The 21,848-nt window shown below is 42.4% G+C and overlaps 1 protein-coding gene across 2 annotated transcripts; it reads right to left on the reverse strand.

Moving 5' to 3' along the window:
- Positions 1 to 368: 368 nt before the first annotated feature.
- Positions 369 to 21,803, reverse strand: MAP3K8 (mitogen-activated protein kinase kinase kinase 8). Of its 2 annotated transcripts, XM_074866874.1 has the most exons (11): positions 21,677 to 21,803; positions 21,237 to 21,365; positions 20,920 to 21,029; positions 16,387 to 16,511; positions 15,107 to 15,467; positions 12,193 to 12,357; positions 10,422 to 10,683; positions 8,471 to 8,577; positions 4,145 to 4,297; positions 3,269 to 3,515; positions 369 to 1,763 (listed from the first exon to the last, which is right to left on the reverse strand). In XM_074866874.1, exons 3-11 carry the CDS (start codon positions 20,959 to 20,961, stop codon positions 1,630 to 1,632), a joined length of 1,596 nt encoding a protein of 531 aa, XP_074722975.1. In that variant the 5' UTR covers positions 20,962 to 21,029; positions 21,237 to 21,365; positions 21,677 to 21,803; the 3' UTR covers positions 369 to 1,629. The 2 variants fall into 2 exon arrangements, with proteins under 2 accessions (XP_074722975.1, XP_074722981.1); XM_074866880.1 differs by lacking the exons at positions 20,920 to 21,029; positions 21,237 to 21,365; positions 21,677 to 21,803 and adding an exon at positions 19,386 to 19,476.
- Between the last annotated feature and the right edge of the window lie 45 nt (positions 21,804 to 21,848).

Raw genomic sequence — 21,848 nt, forward strand, 5'->3', positions numbered from 1 at the left:
ATAGGACAAGAGGTAATGGCCTCAAGTTGCGCCAGGGAAGGTTTAGACTAGATGTCGGGAAGTATTTCTTTACAGAACGGGTTGTTAGGCGTTGGAATGGGCTGCCCAGGGAGGTGGTGGACCCCATCCCTGGAGGTGTTTAAGAGTAGGGTCGACATAGCGCTGAGGGATATGGTGTAGTTGGGAACTGTTAATGTTGGGTTGATGGTTGGACTGGATGATCTTCAAGGTCTTTTCCAACCTAGATGATTCTGTGATTCTGTGGAATGATGCATGTAGTATCCTTGGGCCATGGTAGGGGAGGTTGGTCCAAATACAGTTACAGCGCCACATTCTTTTCAAAGGTGAGAGAACAGAGTGACCACGTCTCAAGGCACTGAGCTGGATTTATTCATTTGACCATATCAGTATCAAACTAGAAATCATCTGTTTAAGATTGTGTATTATGTAGGAGCAGCATTAAATAACAGACATACGAAAAAGAGACTGTGCTTCAGAAAAGATTCAGTGTACAACATACACAGTATGCCATTTTAACACAAATGCTTATAAAGAGTCATCCTAAGCATCAAAGAGGGTTTTATAAAAGTTTACGTTCTCATCCCATGGGATGTACAGAACTATGCAGTTTACATAGTTTTACTATCATCCAAAACATCATGTTTCAAATGTATGAGACACAGCAAGAACAAGGTAATTCCATTTCCATAGGAACATAAACACAGCTTGTCACTAATGACACGCTTTCCAAACCATAGCACTCACAGCAATTATACACGTGTACAGTTTTAGCGTATTAAAAAGCAAGAGTCTGGAGCCTGCCCACTGTTACCAATAGGAAGTAACATTTGATCTACCTTTGAGTACTACCCAAGATATCCTTGCAGTAGCCGTAACATAGGAAGCAGGTGGGGTCACCACTGTGCTTTGTCAGGGCCAGCTTGCTGTGCTATTCCCAAAGCTAACCCATATAGCCAGTGAAGGATTCCCTCCACCTGCAGAAAACGGGGACAGTGCCCTGCTCAGCTCTGACAGCACAGGGAAGATGCAAAGTTAAAACACATCTGTAACCAAGTGATGCTTTGACCCCAGAAAGAGCTGACAGACATTAGCTCAGCTTAAAGGAGGACCTGATTTTCATTAAGAATGACCAGAGACTGGCCAAGTCTCAAAGACAGAACAAGACTGAACCAGTCTTTGACTGGTTAAATCAAGGACTTTTTTTTTTTTTTGGAAGGTTTTCTCCAAGGACAGCTCAGAGAGACTGAATCTTACAGCCCACATGCTCAATTATTTTTTTCCCCATGGCAGTATTTGCAAGCATATATTACAAGTTTTATAAAAGTGCAAGGCCCAGCACAGGAAGATATCCTGGATTAAGACATTCCCAGCATTGTTCTTTTTGCCATCTTCTTGTTGGTCAACCAGCAGACACACAAATATTGTTGCTTGGGATCAGCTTATCAGAGCCCCTAAGGGTTTAGCTTAACCATCTGTGCAATTAAACACAATTCACATTTGACAGCCTACAGTGGCAATATTTTTATGTACAAATTTGAAAATCAAGTCTTAAAATCAAGTTTTAAGAGGTAGAGGTCCATTTCTGACCTGACACAAAATATTACGGAGTCAGTCATATTCTAAGGCTGGTGGTCCCCTAACAATATTGAAGTAACCAGCTAGAGCTCCAAGATCTATGTAGAGTGATCTTTGCCTCTTTAGCAGGTCAGACTCTTCCATGCTCCCAGTACACAAAGATGAATCTAAAAAGGAAAGATACAAAGCATGTCATTATTGCATAAATAGCTACATTAGTTCAGTTCATGGTTGTAGACATTACTGGAATAATTGGTGTAATATTTGCTTTTATTTATCTGTGGTTTAGAAAACTTCATTTTTAAGGACAATATAACATAAACCTCAAAATATAATAAGAGACAACAAATCAACCCACAACTCTAGGGCAAAGAAAGGCAAGCAGTTTGCTACTGAAAACAGCAAGTGTGTTCAACTATTTCAAAAAAAAATCTCCATCAGCTGGGACAGCTAGGCAGAGCTTCCTCATCCTCTGAGCCATAGTGCTAAAGCAGTTTGGTGCAAGAAAAAAAAACCTACTAACTTTCTGTCAGCTGAGAATTCCCCTTCATTACAGGGGAATTTTCATCTAAACAGATGACATCCTCTTTGTGTTGCTGGGTGTGACAATACCAAACAAATATGGGACCATCAGACTCAGATTTTTTTTTTTTTCTTTTACATCAGGTCTAAAGAAACCAAACCTGGTTTGCAATGGCAGAACTCCCCTGAATACTTGTACAATGAGTGTCCTGGAATCTCAAGCACCTAAAGTTCCAGTTTAATGGCCAAATATTTTTCATCAAGAATTGATTCAGATGGCCTGAGCCGGTCAAAGACAAAATCCAGAAGGAGCAATGCCATTCTAGATGCAAAGGCTGTGATTGATTTAAATGTTAAGTGAATTAATTGCAACAATTATGCATTACAGCACCCAAAACTTTGCATAGGTATCTTTTCAAATACTTATCACAATCAAATAAACCACTTGCCTGGGGTCAGCTTTTATATGCCTTTTTTTCAGAACCCTCCTAAGATATTTCAGAAGAAAAGCATTTTGAAGCCTGTTAGCAGGTTGCTGGCACTAAATCTCCTTTAGGCTTGGTATTATCTGAGGACACACTGAGCTTCCTAACTGGTTCATGTATTATTCTTCATAAAGCATTAACTAATGCACAAGGGGAACAGTGTTCTATTCTACAGTCATTTTTGGTTTTAAAACAAAGGGCTTGTACTGCTGACACTCAGCAACATTACAGTTACGGTTTTGTGCGTGTCTTTTTCTTTAAGAAGGCAGAACGTGTTGAATTTGGTGGTGGTGGCTGTTGGACTTTTTTCTGTTGTTAACAAATCACTAGTATCAATAAAACATCTCTAATACTGTGGCAAATTAAGGCAATTAAGGACAGCAACCTATAGTTCACAAAGCGCCCTGAATGACTGCCAGGGCTTTTTCATGAGCCAGCCCTTCCGGAGATGCAGAATTCAGGCTAAGTTCTTCCCCTGTTGAAGTCAATGGGCGTTTTACATAACACTAATGAGCTCTGGGTCTGATGTCATCTGATTGGGATTTCTACTGGTCTCTTTCCAGAAGCTTTTTGAGTTTAATTTGTTTCTAAACACTCACTCAAATCAAGTTTTGAAACAAAGTAAAATATACATATTGCAAGATAAGTAAGCCTGATATCATTACCTGTAATGTTTTCTGGCAACTGCAGCTCCTTCCTCGCGAGTAGTCTTTTCCTTTCAAACAATGCTGAGTCCAGACTCTGGCACCGCGGCTGCTCTTCTGGGGGTGGGTGTAAGGCTTCGTGTTTCAGTAAGTCTGCTGCAGAAAGCCTATGATTAGGATTCCTTTCTAGAGCTGCTTCTAGCAACTCTCTCATGGAAGTGCTGCAGTCTTCAGCGATGTCCTCTAAGGGGGGAGCTTGCTTGTGTATCTGTTGGAATAAAAAAAGACCATTGAAACAGTTATTCTAAAATCAATGGGAGAAGGAAGTCACAGATAACCACCAGTGGTCTGGGAATTCCCCACTTACAATTCATCACCTCCCTAAGCTGGGCTGGTCAATTAGAACAGAACATGCAACTGCACAAAATCCACCTTTTAAAAATCAGATTTTATCATAAATTTAAAAACTCAAAGTAACTCCAAGCAAGCCTAAAACCTGGTGCAATGTAAATTCACCAGATTTCTGTACCACACTGCAAGAACCAGTGAATCAAGTTTGCCAGGCTCCAGTTTTTATCTGCAACTTCTAAGCAAAACAGACAAGTGGAACACAGATGGGCTTGATTCAATCAAGTTTCACACTGTTCTAACCCCGTCCGTGCAGTAAACCGAGGCCTGTACGTTGTAACACAAACCACAGAGATGACTCCAGCTCAGCCTCTGTCTTCCCCTAAGTGATCAAAACCCACTTCTTCCTTCCCTCCTCTGAAGCAAAAGGGATGATGTCATCTCTCTGACAAATATTATGATAGTTTTTATATGAGTGGAGCTTTCCCAACAAGAGTACAGGAAACTCTTCAACTGAAACTGAGCTATAGCTTTGCTAAAGACACTTACAATATAGAGGTAGGATGGATACGCAGAACGAGGATATCTGTTCACCCAGGGCGGGATGCCAGTTTGCATATGAATAATAGTAGCTCCCATGCTGTAGATGTCTGCTTTTGTTGTGTGTCCTCTGCAGAGGATAACTTCAGGGCTCATGTAAATCTGTGAAGAACAGTCAAAAAAAGACTAACCAATAGGGGAAAACAACAAGCAAAGATGAAGCGTGACATTTTGTCATCTGGGAAACCCCTCTCTAAAGGGATACATCCTGCTAGTCCCTGCAGCCTAGAGACCAAGCACCATCTGAGGAATAAGATTTTTCTGCTCTGCACATTACCACAATCACAGAGATTTTCTGGTCTGGCACCTGGACAAACTCATTCCAGGTTTGCCCTCCCTAGACAGGCCACAGCTCAGTCGCTACGGGTCTTAGCTGAGCTGTGAGAGGTTGAGGTTCAAGCCATGGCTCTGCTTTGTTCAGCTGGATAGCAAGAACCTCATTTCTCCACAGCAAAAGGAGGTGCCTGAATTGCCAGTTTGTTTTGTAGGGCACCGCTGAGACTACTCCATTCTGCTTGAACAACATGAGCATGCACTAGGCTAAAGAGAGAGGGTGACCCCACTGCTAGCCACCCAGCTAGGGGTAGGAGCCTACTCCTCAAATCCCTGTTTCATTGGATACTATACAACTCTTCTGGACAGAACTGACGGACACCTTACTGTCTTCCTTAGTCTTCTCCTCTGCCCCCCTTATCCAACAACCTGCATGTTGGGGCATTATCCTAAGAAACGGAAGCCAGTTCTAAGGCAAGCATAAATTAAAAGCCAGGTCTCTTAAATCCTGCTGCGTGCCCTTTCCACCAGGTTACCCTAGAGCAGCTATTAAGGCAAGCATCCCTCTTCCATCCTTTTTTTTAACCCCAAAATTCTAATCTCATCTAAACCACAATACAGTTTCCATCCAAACATTTCACTGGAATGCTTGGATTTGCCAAGATTCTACAGAAGGATCTGGTGGGAAGCTCCTGCCAGCTCCAGGCAGCTGGGAGTGCAGCTGGAGGAGAACCAGACAGGCAGGATGCAGGAGGCACACCCCGTGGCTGGCAGGAGCTGCCTACACAGCTCTGCCACCACCACTGGCCAAGGGAGCAGGTTTCAACACAATGTGGGCAAAGCCCACAACACTCTAGGTTAGGAAGCAGCTCTATTTGCTTCTGGTTTCTACTTTTCCCTCACCCAATTTCCCTCTAAAGGAGCCAAACAGAACTTTTAACTAGTTCAAGTCATCCTACCACAAAGAATCACATTAAAAGCCATTAACTGACATACGAGCAGGAAGTTAAGTCATCACCGCATGGTTTGACTACTTATTACCACAGACTGAGAGCGGCTGTAGGGCTCATGCAAATTCCAAGGAATATTTCCTAGTAAATCACATACTGTATCTGCAAACAAAGCTTCAGATCGGAAGCGTGTGCAAAGGTTCAGCAGGTGTCTACAGCTGTTACTCACTCCTATCCATTGCTTTCCTCTGGGCTAAGATAGTGTAAGTGCATCTGCATCTACTACCTCTAAGTCTTATAAGGAGCAAAGAGCAGAATTTCTACTTTTGTAAAAAATAGTCATTAGCAAATACACTGTAACTTGATGAAATCTATATAAACAAAAAGCAGCTGCCTTCTTGAGGGAACAAAGATACTGGAACAAGAACCTGAATGCAGTTACAGTCAAAGTGTGAAAATGGTCAAGGTGCACCTTGATTGCACAGGTATGAAAAGAAAAAATGAGATGTCCACCAAAGCTGCAATTTCAGACTGATTTAGACTGGCCTAAGACTCTGTTGTCACCAAAGGAGGCAGTCCAAGCCCTGGATACCTTCCCATTCTCACTCCTTCCTACTGCTGGGCTGGCACTTGTCTGCCAGCCAGACCACAGACAAAACCCAGCTAAAAAGCAGTCCTTTTCTTCATGCTGTGCTAGTTTTAGTTTAGCATTCCTGAAAATGAATCACACCTTTCACATTCAATAAACCTTAACAGACAACTTTTTCCTCCCCTCAAATGGTTGTAACTGAAGATTACATATTTTAACAAAGTGACAGAAGCATAACAAAGTGTAGCAAATGCCTAGAAAAAGTATTTCCTGCAGAGAAGTTTCATCACAATCATGGTATATTGGCGCTGCGTGCCCTGCGCACATACTGTTCAGAAAACCCAGGTTTTCATGCTACACCAACTAAAACAAAATCTAACCATCTTTCAGTCATTCTGCCCAGAATTGCAACTATTCATTTTCATGAACTCAAAGAAGATTCACTACATTCACACTTTCTGTGCTACAGAAGCAAATAAAAATCCTAAACTCCCAGAGGAGAACATGCACAAGAGAAAGAAAACTCCAACTGCTCCTTCCTTCATGGATATGAGTCCCTGCCAATACCAGATGTAAGAGAAACCAGCCAGTTCACAGGCACGATGCTGCATGGCAGTGATAGAGCCCTAAACAAGGGGCTGCACAACTACATGCAGGAACAGCATTCCTGGACAACTGCCCCACTTCTTAAGGCTGCATAATAAGGGGTGCAAAACTCGGGAGGACTTTGGAGGGTCAAGATCTTACTTTGAAAAAATCAAGAAAGCCAGTGCTATCAAAGACTACAGGGGGCATCTGTGGGTGACTGGATTAGGTACAAGTGTTCACAAGGCTGAACACTGGCACTGTGGAGAAGAAGATGCCTAGGAGAAAGACTGAGCAGAAAAACCTACAGACTAGCACTCATGATGTCTCTAGGAGTCTTTGACTGGTATTTGAAAAATCTCCTTTCACAGCACTCTCTCTGCTACCTTACTTCTGGCCTGCGATGCTGCAGCAGAACAGCAGGATTGCTAGTCCCGAGGACTGGCTACCTCTCCCCTGAGACAGCAAACACCAAGCACCGCCATGTTTCAGGGTTGCAAGGATTATCTGCTTTCTCAGGACATGACTACAGGTGCTCAACAGTGCGGAATAATTTCCTTCCTACTAAATGAAGAACTGTTTTTCACAGTTCTCACCCACATGAACTTGGCCTGTCCTCCAACAACCAGGAATGGATCATAACCAGTCCACTCCACAAACCTGGAAATTTCCTGTTTACACACATGTCCATCCTTGGGAAATACCTTACCAGGGCTTCCAACTCATTTCCACCATTTTTCTTATTCTCATTAAGAGCACACAAAACCCCCTTAAACAAACAAAAAAACCCAACCAAACCAAAATAAAAAACCCACAAAGCACATACATTAAATGCCAGAAAGCATGTTGCTTCCAGTACAGTAAGCATTTTAAGCTCTTAACTCCCCTGACTAGAAAGATGTGAAAATAAATGTTCAAGTATTTTCCTAAATATCTTGAAAAAATAAACAAACAAGCCTGACATTCTCTGAAATCTTGTTTTATCCTACCCTTTCAAGGAGTGAAATGCTCTTTGTCAGTTATACACGTATCTCCGCTAAACACACGCCTATGCTGTGGAAGACTATCAAAATGGTAAGTGCCAACATTTCAGCTGAAGCGTTTCCTGTAAACAACCTCCTCCGGCAACAGAGAGCATGCAAAGCCACATTTGCAGCAGCTATCCAAGCTAACTGTTGCTGCTTGGTTGTTTGCTAAAGCTCCAGCCCTGGAAACACCTTGGTATCGGTGTAGCCCAAGTGGCATGCAGTTCAGAGTCAAAGGCACTGAGACCATTTAAAAGGCCCCCACCTTCATCACTGTAATGTCTAAGCAAGTTTACCAGATAATCATCAACCATGCTATACACAACCCCCAAAGGACAAGAGGGTTACATGTAGATGGGGAACAGAGCTTAGAAATACTAAGGGATGAAACCCGGAGGTCTGTAATTTCTGTGGTTTCAAAGGAGGAGTCAAACTACTGCGATGAGCAGGTCACCCCAGTCCACAGCTGGTATCTCAGAAGAAATCTTTGCTAGAGCAAAGAATAAATTCCTGTCTGAAGTGTCTCTGACCAGCAGCTGATCCACTGCAAATAACCCTCCTCAGAGTACTGTTCCTTTGCTTGACTTCAGTGAACCCCAATTTCTCTTTGACTTCAGATTTAATAATCGCTAACAAATGCGACTGCAGAGAAGGTGACATGGCTTTCAAAGTGTAACACCTGATTCTCCATTCAGCAAGTTGAAAATAAAAATAATTGAGATTATATTAATGCATATTTGTATTATAAAACTCTTTTGCCCAAGCTTCTACCCTCAAGCTCCAAATCTGAGCCTAAGGATCATAACCAGGGGAGTAATACAACATAAGGGCTTTCGATCCTCTAGCTTCTTACCTCTGTTCCTCTAAGGTCTTTGGGATAGTAAATGTCTTCAGTCATTTGAACACTTAGGCCAAAGTCCACCAAAACAGCCTTAGTTGACATAAAGACAATGTTGCTTGCTAAAAGAAAAAACAAAAATGACAACATTTAAGTTTCTAGCACATTGGGCATTTATTTTACAACATGCCTGTTTCATTCGGATGTTAGCTTGAAAAGGGAGATGAGCACAACCAGTCTCTCTAGCCAACACAAACCTTCTCCTAGCCAAAACAGGTCTGTTAGTGATTCCAATTTTAAATCATGTATCAAAAATCAAATTGGACTGGTTTATGTAAAAGAAAAATCACTGTTTGGTCATTTTCCTAGCTTTAAAAAAAAAAAAAAAAGAGAGATAGAGAGAAAATGACTGAGAGTAAGAAAGGAAGGTGGAAGACTGGTAGACACCTCAGCACAGCAAGGCTTGCTCTGAAGATGTTTAACGGCCTCCAAGGTAGACAGCATGCTGCGCAGGTCTGGCTATGAACAACATAACTGTTGGTTACCAAGAGGCTTCTCTACACTAATGATTTAAATGAAGACAGAAGTAGAGGGGAAATGAGGCCCCTCTACAGCAGTCACACCAGTCTCATGCACCGGTCAGTGAAAGAAGCTCAGCGTGACAACAGAGGACAGAGTATGGCTGCAAAAGTAATAAAAGACAGCAAGTTCCAAACTTCCACTGAATTGCAGCAATATCTAGGAGCTTAATTCACTTTCCTTCATAAAACTCTGCCTAAGGCACGACTTTGTACTCAGAGGCTTTCATTGCAGTTGTATTTCTGATCAAAAATTTATGAAGGCAGTGCTCTGTGTAAGCCTTGAGAAATTCTTGTTTTCTGTTTTAGAAGATGTGGACAAATGAAGTCTCCAAGTTACACAACAGAAACACATTTTCTCCCAGAGGAAACTGGGTCATTTTCTATCTCAACAGTGCCCACCATGACCATCCAGTGAGAAGACACAGGCTTGATTTCAGTGGTACTGGTTCCTGGAGCAATCCTTCGCATACCTGCCTCCTTACCAGTGCTACAAAACTATATAAATAAATTTATAATTTTAGGGATACCTTTGAAGATACGGATTTTAAACACCAAATGAAAGCAGTGCAGAGGGTCACGCTGCCACAGCGCAACAGGCTCTGCTAACCGTTTGTGACTGTACCCAGCCCCAGCTTCACTTCAGTTTGAATATTTCTATTTTAAACCTTCAGGTTTAGCAAAAATTAACTTGCAGAAGAGATACATCTTCATTAGAAACACTATAACTAGAAAGGCAGAATTTATCTGTCTGCGGGGGAAGGTGGTGCTGAGAGAAACAGTATTTAATATTGAATTAAATGTAATGCATTAAAATTAAATTTTAAAGCAATTTAATATTAATATATTTAATTTAGGTTTAATAGCAATACGTTTTGGTTATTTATACGTGTTAATACCCAGAGCTTTTGAAAAGCAAATCTATACTAAAATTTGCAGTAATTGTTGAAAGAAAAACACAGTACAAATTACATAGTTAGTTCCAAAGTGTCTCAAACTGAGGAACAGCCATGCAGAAACAAAACCCAAAAGAAGGTGCAAGAGGAATGTGGGCATGGAAGCACTCAGGATGAATTTGCATGAGAGAGGGAAACTTCTGGCTCAACACAGACCGATAATTTTGCTCATTTTCTTTAGGGTTTTATTTCAAATTGAGTTGCTGAAGAAAGGAAAAGGAACTATGACTTCTGAATCATCCTCTCCGCTGAAGTGAATTAATAGTGTAAATAATTATTATCTCCAGAACCTGACCTTGTCATTTTTTGAGCATTACCCGACCCTCCTTCCCAGAGATGCGAGGCTACGCGCCCTGGCTCAATCCCAGGCTCTCCACCAGAGCCCCAGCCCAGCCTGGACCAGAAAGCACCCCAAGAATTACACACACATACGTTTGATATCATGGTGGATAATCCTCTTGGAGTGGAGAAAGTCAAGTCCTTTCAAAATATGCTTTGTCACCCAAATGATTTCAAATTCTCTCATAGGACCACAACTCTCCAGCTTTTCCATGACAGATCCTCCCTCTCCGGCTTCCATAAAAAGATGGATCGTCTCATCCCACAAAATAGCACCGTATAATTCAGCGATGTTTTCATGACGGAAACATGCCTGTATTTCAACATCCGATGGTTTGAACTGTTCCACTGGGACCTAGGACATTGAAACAAAACCACAGAAAAGCAGCTCAAGAAACAAGTTATCCATACTAACACTAGTTATCCTATAGATTAAAATGGAAGAAGGAAGCAAAGCACTCCTATCCACTTGTTAAAATACAGAGTTTTAGTTTGATCCTGTGACTTGTTCTTCCTTTCCAGTTGAGATACATCCTGTTTAAAGATGAGAGAGCTTTTGGAATCATGCCCAAACAAAAAGTGCAATCTTCCAGAAAAAGCAATGTAGCAAGAGTTATTCCCGTCAAAATCCGGTGGTTACGCAAAAGCGCTGTGCAAACTTCCTGGTGAAGGAGATTAAACCCCACTGCTTTTTCCATTAGCTTTGTGCAGTCTCATCTGCTCTACCAGAACTATACACCTGTCCAACGTGTGGATCAGCACTTGTAGTGCTCAGCAGTCTACTGACTAACCATGCTCAGGACCATTACTGACCTCAATTCAATCCTTACCAGCACTGCTTTATGACTTACAAGAAATGAAACCTGCTTTAAAGTGAGCACCCAGCAGCACTATATTTCTTTAAAAAGTACTGGCGGCAGATTGCCAAGACAATAAAAAGCAGTGTTTGCTTACGCACGGAAAGGCTACTACCGCTCTTTATATTCTTCTTCCCTGAGACTTGTGGCAGTGAACCAAATAAGAGGCCAATATTTTTATTGCAATGAGAAATACTGTTTGTATTTTCAGAAACATTAGGAAGCTTTAATTCTGCAGTGGGTTATGCAGGAGTGGCAAACTAAATCTGTCCTCATGTGGTACACTGCCTGCAAGGGAAAGATATACAACAGCCTTCCAAACTCTTTCACACACAAGTAATGCAGGTGCTTATTCATGAGTAGGGGGATATAAAGCAGTGTCCCAGCTGAGCTTTTACTGGCCCTAAATATTTACTACTCAATTCAGAACAGTATGTTGAAAGGTAAAGTTGAGAGAAAACATTGGCTTGTATAAAAACAGGGGGTGCTCAGCAGTTTTCTTGAGACATCTCACAACCTTATACTCAGCCAGTGCCCAAAACATAATGAGAGTTGCATGTAAGCTGAGCTCTCAGTGTCATTAATGGCACTGGATTAAAGAAAACTTATGTCTGAAGACCACAGTTAACGGACAAGCTCCTAAAACCATTGGCAGCAACAGGGTTTTGCTATCACCTTCAGCAGGGACATGATCTCATGCTGATATTTTACCATTGTGAGGGACAAGTAGAAATTCTTCTACCCCTGCACCACAGCATGCCTGCCCATGGCAGTTACACACACTTCCAGCTACTTTCAAAATGCTGAAACTTTTGCAGTCTCAGAGCCAAAAAATTACAATAATTTAACAGTTAAAAACATGCATTTTTCCTACCTTGTGTAGGACAACAAAACCAAGATGATCATCAGCCTAACAGTGGAATTTGATGCAGACATATTTGAAAATATATTGTGTGTACTATGTCATACAGTATTTGCTCAGAAATAAAACTACTGAACAAACATACCAGTTTGCATGCCATTCGTTTCTTGGTTTCCCTATCTTGGGCTAAGTACACCTTCCCAAAAGCTCCCCGAGGAATAAAATCAGAGCCAATGTTCCTGTAAGTCAGCTTCCATGGAAACAGGAGCACATCCGAGTCGATTTGATAGCGCCCATTCTTGGGTGTGATCTGTGGAGTTAAATTGAAAAAACAAACAAACAAAAAAATCACAATGAAGTTAAAACTACTTCAAGCCTAATTAATTTTACACATGTAGTGGAAAAAAAAAATATATCACTTATATATGTGCATGATACATGCGATCTGTTCAGCAGTCTTTATTTAGAAACACCAAATGGGAACAGCATGTGAGGTGTGGCATTCATTCACAGCCCAGGCATCCACGTTTCTCTCCAGTGACTAACTTACAAAGTGTAAGTTGCAATTAATTGTCTTGAAACAACAACAACAGCAGCTGGGTTAATGAAATTATCCACCTCTTGTTATTAGGTTTACCTGCACATGTTTGGCCTTCCTGTAATCTGCTAACTTGTTATGCCACATACCTGTTACTCACAGGCTATCTTATATGATGTGAGCAAGAGTTTCAGCATTTCCTAATATCACATGTACTGCTAGGGGAACACATTTTAATTTTCCGTCTTGTATCAGAGTTTCTGTTGCTTAGTAAAAGGTCAAAGAAGTCTGCTGTGATTTTAGCAGACACCTTCTAGTTTTATACTGTAGTTCAAAAAAAAAAGAGCAGGATTCACACTTCTGCTTTAGGTGGGTAATTCTGGGAGCTTTGTTTCTCTATACCATCAACAAGTTGAGGAGGGCTCCTCCAGGAAGCCCTTCAGTGCCTAAGTCAGTATCTTGCTCTAAATCTTCTGCCGAAACAGGTCCCTCCCTCTGCACATGACAGAGAGAGACCAAAATCATAACTACAGCCATGTGAGTAGTGCTTGAGGTTTGATGATATTTTTTCAGTCTCTTAATAATCTCTCAGCTAAAGAATTAATAATGTTTCCTGTGAATATGCTTCTAATTCATTCAGGGATACATAGCATTGTCAGCATCTGGAATATCATTAACCTGTTTACTGCTACTTTATCAAGATTCTTGAAGATATGTAAGAGCAGATCGAGGATATCTATCACTTTATGTATGTCACATGGCCTCACGCACTGAGCTCTTCAGCTACCCTTTTTAAAATAACAGCATATTAGGAAGATTATTGGGTGTAGATTTCTTTTTAAGATGTTATGCACATGATCTTTCTGTGCTTTAACCATCTTCATGTTTTTCAATTAGGGAAGTAACTTCTTGACTGCTCAAACTGTCATTTGTGACTCGTATCTATGCGAAATAAGTTAATTCTTCAAAGTTCTTAATTTTGGGGATTGTAAATTCGTAGCTGTTGAGGGGTGTGTGTCTTTTTATTAAAAGTATCTTGCTTGATATGCAGGATGAGCCTCTCCTCTACTTATCAGAACCAAGGTAAAGACTAGCAATCCGTTCATCCTGCCTGCTCACTTCCAAGAGGCTGAGACTAGATATCCCACACGGGTTACACCTATCCTGGAAAGTAACACAGACTGGGTGGAGTGGATTTGCAGAGCAAGAGAGCAACAACCACCACACTATTCACACTTTCAGGAGGCTTTCAGGACTAGTTCGTAGTCTGGTCCTGTGGAGTGAATGCTCGTTTGTGGCTGTAACACAGGCTCCAGTTTAGTTTCAACTGAAAGAAATCCAGTTTGTGTGCTCCAAGACCCTTTGTGACGCAAGCCACAGTGCAGTCAGTGAGGGTCATCAGGCAATCACAGACACTCCTGATCCTAACTAAAATGCTGTAAATATTTACAATGTAGATGCACCTGTTGAAATGCATGTACAGGTAATGCCCTGCCTCCAATCCTCAGTTGCTTAATGGGATCACGTGCACCTAATAGTACTTGGTTCATACCAATTGCATGCATCTGTAGAAACAATATGCAAGCAAAACAACCACGAGTATGTAGAACAGTGTCTATCCTAAGAAACATTTAATATTAGTGTAATTTCAGTGTTACAGAGTTTAAAAGTGACTGTTTTGCAATAGTGCAATGCTCCCTCCAAATCAGAATAAAGCAATACCCTGTGCTCTTTCACACCTGAGTAACCAGTAAGCCTCAAGCCAATGTTCACATCTAAACACATTACATGCAAGATATTTAAGACAGATGTAGAGCACACACATGTATGAATAAACTTCCATTTCATAATTGATTGTTTCCAGAGCAACTCATTTTAAATAGAAGTCCAGTGTCACTAATTTGTATAGAACACAAATCATTTTAAGAAAAAAAATGAACATATCTCAAAATAACGCATCTATATCTGAATTTAGCAGTGTCTGATATTACATAATACTGTAATTCTGAAAGTCACAGTTGATACTATACGCTTTTTCTCCTTTCATTACTAATTCTTACGTTTTGTGCAGATAGAGTGAATTCAGTAACTAAACCAAAATAGATCCTAGACCTTTATTTGGGAGTTTTGCATAATGAACTTTTTACTGCATGAACACAAGGCAGTGGAAAACCCTTACCTGCAAGGGTAACCTGTAAGCCATATCATAGTTCTAGCTTTTGATTTTTTACTGCGTGTCTCAAGTTTGTATTCAATGGGGGCAAATGTTTTCTAATCTCCAGGAATTCTGAGAGGCAACATAGAGTGGATCTTTCTGAACAACAAACGCTTCTCCACAGCTGCCTGAGACCGCAGGGGCTAGACTTAATGACCTCAGAGATGCCCTCCAGTCCCAGGTTTGCACACGGAACAACAGCATGACTGTTACTCCCAGAACTGAGGGTGATCTTTATTTAGATTCATTAAAAGTTTCTAACTCCTAAGGCCTACTAATTTTCAAGTAAAAAGAAAAGAGACATACCATATTCAAGAGGATTCCAGATTCTTGCTGTCTGCATCCTTTAAATTGTTTGGCAGTGTTAGACACCTGATTTGCAAAAGCAAGCAGGTCTTCCACAGTCCCGTATTTGACGGAGGACATCAAAGAAACCTCCCTTTCACAAAATAATAAGGATTCTGCACGTTCTTCATTTTGATTTGCCTCTTCACACATTGTAATTAAGCTGTCTTCATAGACTGCAAGGTCTCCACCTGGATAAAGGTTTTCCATGATGTCTATCACCTCAGACATATTTAAATTAGTTAGCAACAAGTCAATCTCCTCTTTGCTATCACTACCCGTGCTCATATACTCCATTACTGTCCACTTTGCAAAACCACTCCTGGAAAAAAAGAAAGAAACAAACCTGAAAACACTTTTCACCTAAATTTGTTTTAGCAAAGTAAGAATGAAAAGAAGTGATCAGGGTAATAGAGAGCTCATCGTTATACAGTTAGATTTAAAATTATGGATTTGTATTATGAAGAAAATCATAATTAGTAGACTGAATGGAGAAGAAATGTAGAAAAAGTCTTTACGAGTGAAATTTTATTTAGAAGTTATTAGTGAACCTCCCCTATCAAGAAGGAATTTACTTTGATAATTTACTTTGATAAAGCTTTTCGTTAGAGGAACTGGCACAGTAAGGAAGCATGAACAAGTTTCTAGGTATGCAAAAAATGAAGGAGCACCCTCAATACAAATGAAGGAATTCATTATTTGGAAATGAATGACAAAGAGATATAAACGTACTCAATTAGTTTATCCCCAAGTTTTTATAAGCAATTTATGTGATGTGCCCAGAAAGAGAAGGTGGTCATGGAATAAGATCGTTCCACTAGTAATAAGCATCTGTTAGTATCACCGTACAAAGCACAAGTCAGTCACCACCTGAGATACAACAACTGATCTTTTTTGCAAATAACTGATCAGAACTAGATGAACTGAAATCTTCACCAGTTTCAGAAGAAAGTCAGAAATTGAGTTATCATAAAACAATGAGTTTTTGAAGCAGTTTCCAGCAGTTTGTTCTGACCTCACTAGTCCTAACAATAACTTTTTAAGATAAATTTTGACCATTTTGTTGAAGTGGACTTTCACTACAAGACTGGGTTTAACATTCCAAAAAGTCCCTTCCCATCCCAGTTCCTACTTTAAGCCAGAGAATTTAACTTGAATATTTAAGTTAACACATATGCGTGGTCAGTCATTAAAATACTTACACAAATAGTTTTCAACATGTAAATGTCTAGAGCACTTACCTTATATTTATCCTGGTTACATCACACAAAACCATCAAAAACGTCTCAATATAATCCCTAAAGTCGTCATGTTTCTTGAACCCGTATTTACCACCAATGATAATTTCACAGCGTTCGGTAGCAGTCTATTAAAAAAAGCAAAACAAATAAAGGCATGGCATACCAGCTCAAGCAGAAGGACTGGTTTACACTCATATGATCATTTGCTTCACAGGCTTCATGGAAAGAAAAATTAGTAATCACAAGGCTGAGATAACAGGGGATTTTTCTGCAGAAAAAGATGACAGCTCAAAAAGGAATCAAGCTACTGTATGATCATCCAGATTTCCAAGTAGTAGTGCAAAATAGTTTTTCCATGGTTAGGTCCTGAGTTTTATTCTCCCTGCCTCATGGGATTGCTAATAGCAAAGAAGAGAAAGATCTTTTCCTCTAGCAGAACTGAGTAGAGCATGCCCTATTTAGAGAGTTCTCATTTCCCTTTTTCATAATCCACTGCAACCAACTATTTTGGGCAAAAGATAACAACCAGACAAAAACATACTTTAAAAAAAAAAAAAAGCAGCAAAAAGCAGCAAGCACAACCTATTTATCTCACAGACAAGCAGCAGATTCAGTCCCCTGAGGCCCTGAAGCAATGCCATTTACCCAGGTACAGTTTCTGGTTATGATCGTTATCTTTCTTACCCTCCCTGCAAGGACATGGAAGCTTTGTGGCACATATTTCTCATGGGTTAGAATATTTACGTCAGCTCTTACATTGAAGAAAACCGAGTAAAATGACGCGGCTGACTTGGCAAAGAAACTCAGACCACGTGTTGCGAGTTCGAAAGGCAGGACATGACAGCTCAGCAGATGCAGCATAGGAAAAGGCAAGGGGAGCGTCTGCGATGCAACGCACTCCTTTGCAAACCCCTGGGGTGACGGTGGCAGAGCAGCACCCTGCCCCCCTACCTCCCCAAGATGGACATAGCAACTTTCAGCAGCACTCTACACCAGCTTACCCAGCCACAAGTCAGCCTGATGGCACCCCTAACGTTAGGGCAGCGGGGTAGGAAACCTTGCAGTCACAAGCACCACTCAATCGGGGAGCACCCAGGCTTTGTAACCACGGTGCTGAGAGAGGTCAGGTTTTTCCAACCTACGCAAGAAATAAAAGATGCTAGCGGTGCTTTCTAACCCCTAGCATCCCACCTTCCTGCTCTGTGCTGAAGCTAAAGGCTGTTAACAAAGCCTGAAAATGTTTACTCTTTATTATAAATGAGATTTCTATTTTTCCCACAGCAGGACTTCTATTGATTGCTTTTTTTAGTGCTGAATTAGTGGGGGTGGAGAGAAAAGAAACAGTCCAGTCATAAAAGGAACTGAGAGACTGCATGTGTAGTCAGGTAAAGTTAGAAACGAGTCCTGAGGGACTTTCTGAAGAAAAACATGAGCCCCTAGATGCTCTAGCCTTTTGTGGATAAAGACAAATATGTACCATGATTAAAGTAATTCACTCTCTGATAAGGTTTTCATGCATAAGGCATCTGTACAGTTTAGACCAAATGCAGCTTTCCATAAGTGCCAGCCCTGATCTGTTCTTCAAAATATTCCCAAACTACAGCACAATACTAATATCTTCAACAGTTTTGCTACTACCCAAAAAGCTCTGAACAACAAAAAGGGAGTATAACCTGCATAGTCTCAGTGCTTTTAGTGCTTGAGAAAGGCTGCAGACCCTTCATTTTTCCCTATATCTAGCAAACTCTAAACACTAAATGTTTACATGACAGCAGCATCTATACTATTTAAAGCTGATTTTTAAATTATGCTTCAATTTCCAAAAAGTATTCCCAAAGTGTTATATTTCCATCACTGACAAAAAAGGTGCGCATTTGCCAATAGGGAATTCATTCTTGCTTTTTATCCCAAAAATCCTGTATTCATATCTGTGGTGGGCACTCAAGTAATGTTCTAAATCATTCTATACAATCCAGGTACCAAAAGAAATTACATCACTAAGTATGCTGTGCTTAGGTTCTCAGTTAAAAAAAACTGGTTTTACTTACAGTGGAAAAATAAAACTAAGTGTAAGCACTTAAGTCAGTTGCTAAAGCACAAAACTCTTTTCTCCAGTTCTGCTATTATTTCAACATCATCACATGAGTAACTTGCAAGCCAAGAGTCTATTTCGCTATTTATCACGAGTAGCTTTTCCTTAAACTCCTTCTTCTCAGAAGTGTGCTGCTTGAGAGCATCGTTATATCTACTACACTAAAATAAGAGTAACTGGATACAAAACTTCTGAGCTCCTGTGGGATTTTTTTGTGTCAAGGATCAACAAAACAAAAAACCCCCAAAACCTACAATAAAAGTTTAAAAAAAACCCAACCAATAACAACAAAACCCCCCATACCTAACCAAAACCTGCACAGACTGACTCAACACAATCATAAACCCATAATAAAGATTTGTTGTACTGCTTTTAGGGAATAATTTTTCAGGGCTAAGTGGCAAGTAATTGTCCACCAGTGATGAAAAAAAGTCCTTTTAAGAAAAGTTGTCGACAGACCTTAAAAAACACAATCCCTTTGAAAAAAAAAAAGTTCTTCTGTTAAGGCACGAGAAATACCAACAATCTCAATTCCCACGTCATTTTAGATTTTCACTTGGGGAAAAAGAAACAAGAAGAAACATCTAGCGCTGACAAAGAGTTCATGTGCAGTAGGGAGGCGTTTGGGTGCCCCCTTCCCGCCCCGCAGCCCCCCGGGGCTCAGCACAGGTGCTGCAGATCAAACGACTCCGGGGGCAGAGGCGATGCTGACCCGGAGGCCGAGGGCAGGCGGGAACCAGCCCAGCTCGACGCTCCCCCCCCCCCCGGACCCCCATCCCCGGCTGCGCGGGGGGCGAGCGGGGCGGCTGCGCAGCCCCGTCCCGTCCCGTCGGGGCTCTCCGGGCGCCTCTGCCCAGCGCGTCCCCCCTCCCGTCCCGTCCCCAGCCCCGCTCCCCCCGCCGCTTACCCGCGGGGCGCCGGGAGAGGCCGCGCCGCCTGCCCGCCCTCAGCCAGCACCGGGGCAGCTCGGCCGGGTCCCGCGGGAGACTCCCGGGGGGCGGGGAAGGGCGCAGGTAGCGCCGCCCGCCCCGGGCCGAGGGCGGGGGCCCGGGCCCGGGCCCGGGGCGGTCCGGCCGCGGTTTCTATTTCGGTTTCCTGGAAGGCGGGAGCCAGCGCCGCCCTGCCGCGGGCGCGGAGCGGGGGGCGGCCGGGGCCAAGCGCGGCTCCGGCGCTCCCGCCCCGCCCCAGCACGTCGCTGGCGGCGGCCTTGGCCTGCCGCTGGCGGGGGGCGTCGGCGAGCCCCTTCCCAACAGCCTCCCGCACACGCTCAGTTTAAGCATTACCCGAGTAAAACTTCAGCGGAAGCTCTGGTGGAATTTAGGCCAACGATGTGAAGGATTTGTTAGTGGCTGTGGAATTAAAATACTTCAGGAGGCAGTAGCGTCAGTTTGGTAATTGCTAAAATTGGGCAGGACCTGCGTTTTGTTTCTCATCAAAGGCAGTCACTCTCACAGGACTGCGCTGCTCAGCAGCTCCTCTTCAGAGAATTAGTTTTTAAGGAGAGAAGTGGCACCTCTTGATCGCCAAAACCACTTGCCACAGCACTAGGAGCTGATGAGTTGAACCTGTCTCAAGGTCTCATGAGACAAAAGCTGTATTTTCTGTCAATTATCTGCACTATAATGACTATTTGCTTACTGAAGTCAATGGCAAAACTTTCATTACAGTCTCAGGACAAACACTCACCTTAGGCTCCAGTGTTTATTATTAGTACATACAACTCCTTTTCTGTTTATATTATCCAGACACACTGACTCCCGTGTTTAAAGGTTATATGTTTGCCACCTCTCTTACATTGTTCAAAATCTTCCAAAGTATGGCACAAATGACATTCTGAAATATGCAGGGATTCAGACAGACTTGCTACCTGATTTTGTTTTCTTTAGCATCATAACTGAGTATGTGGAACACTGCTAGCAGGTTTAACCTCTGTTCACACATGGCAGTTTCTCCAAAATATACAGATGATAAATACATCAGCAAACATCTTTTTTTGTTGAGTTTGACCTTGTTCAACTGCACTACTCTGTGCATTTGCTAAGAAACATCTGCAAAAAAATGCAAGAAAGTTGAAGATGATTAAAGGAAGAAAAAACAGAGGAAGGAAATGAAGGGGATTGAGGAAGAAGGTAGGCTACAGGAGAGGTAGAAAGGGGAGAGGCCAGGTCTAGGAGAGGGTGGAATTGGCAGCACCTTGAAAGTGTGAGGTTACAGCTGAGTAACACATCCTTAACCTGTAGCAGCTCTCACGCTAGGATACCTTAGGTATCCTCTTTCAGGAACTTGCTTGGGTTATTAGTTTTCCCAAACCCGCAATTAATTTTAATGAAACCATTTTCCTTTTTTAGACCAGCTTCAAAGGGGAAAAGAGGAGGAGTTTCTCTCTCTCCACATCAATGAATTTAGGAAGGGTAAGTCATAGGATTCCAGAGGAAACTCACCATGGAGACATGGAGGAAACACAAGTTTCTGCTCTGTGGCATGCGTACGTAGGATATAAATTGAAATGCAGTATTTTAAAAGCAATCTTCTCTCTCTCTTCAGGATCATCCTGGGACACAAAACTAAGATAATTAGGTCACAGCAATTACTTACAGACCCTGACTTACTAGGAAGCTACCATGAGCATAGCTCTGAACACCCGCTCACACAGGAGTAGCCACATTGCCCCTAACATACACTACAGATGCACCCACAAGTTTTACATAAATGAATGCTTTTAAATAGTAAAGAAAATGACATCTTCTCCAGCCCATACCTGGTGAAGCGTGCTGTAGGCCAGTGACTACTTCCCGGGCATCCTGCAGCTCTGTGCCCCAACCACTGCATTTCTGATCCCGCAGAACGTGTGTACTGCCTTCTCGACAGTAACTCCACTGTCGCATCCCTGGCATGGGACAGACAAATGTTTTATTTCCCCTTCTTAAACAGTCAGTCTGCCAAAATCTACATTTGTCCCCCATCACCTTGGCCATCGGCCCATTCGGGTTCACCTCCACACCCACCCTCACCCTCCTGCCCGTGGCTGGTGGGGCTCACGCGAGGGGTGACCGCAGGCCCTAGCACCTGGGCACGCAGGAGGACTAGGCCGCTGTGTGCCCCCTCACACCAGCAGGCAGCTGCCTGCACCCACGTGCCTTAGGCCTGGCCTGGCCTAGCCGGTTAAGTTTGCTCCCTCGTGCCAGAGCAGGCAGCTACCTGCTCTCACACGCCCCGGCGACAGCAACAGCCCGTCCCGTCCTGGGCAAGGTCGTGCCGATAAACCCAGGGGCGGACCAGTACGTCGGGAGCGGCTCCGCGCCGGATGGAGGAATACTGAGCCTCGCCGGCCGCCGTCGAAGGCGACGAACGGCGCCTGCGCAGAGGCTAG

This window comes from Strix uralensis, chromosome 1 (genome assembly GCF_047716275.1).
Source record: "Strix uralensis isolate ZFMK-TIS-50842 chromosome 1, bStrUra1, whole genome shotgun sequence".
Classification (NCBI taxonomy): domain Eukaryota; kingdom Metazoa; phylum Chordata; class Aves; order Strigiformes; family Strigidae; genus Strix; species Strix uralensis.

What these genes read in the sequence shown, in the direction of transcription:
- MAP3K8 (XM_074866874.1), bottom strand. Translation starts at nt 20,961, where the DNA reads ATGCCACAGAGCAGAAACTTGTGTTTCCTCCATGTCTCCATG. An exon ending in AAGACCTTAGAGGAACAGAG is followed by an intron (nt 4,298 to 8,470) that starts GTAAGAAGCTAG and finishes TGTTCTTCACAG; the next exon opens with ATTTACATGAGCCCTGAAGT. An exon ending in ATCCATCCTACCTCTATATT is followed by an intron (nt 3,516 to 4,144) that starts GTAAGTGTCTTT and finishes TTATTCCAACAG; the next exon opens with ATACACAAGCAAGCTCCCCC.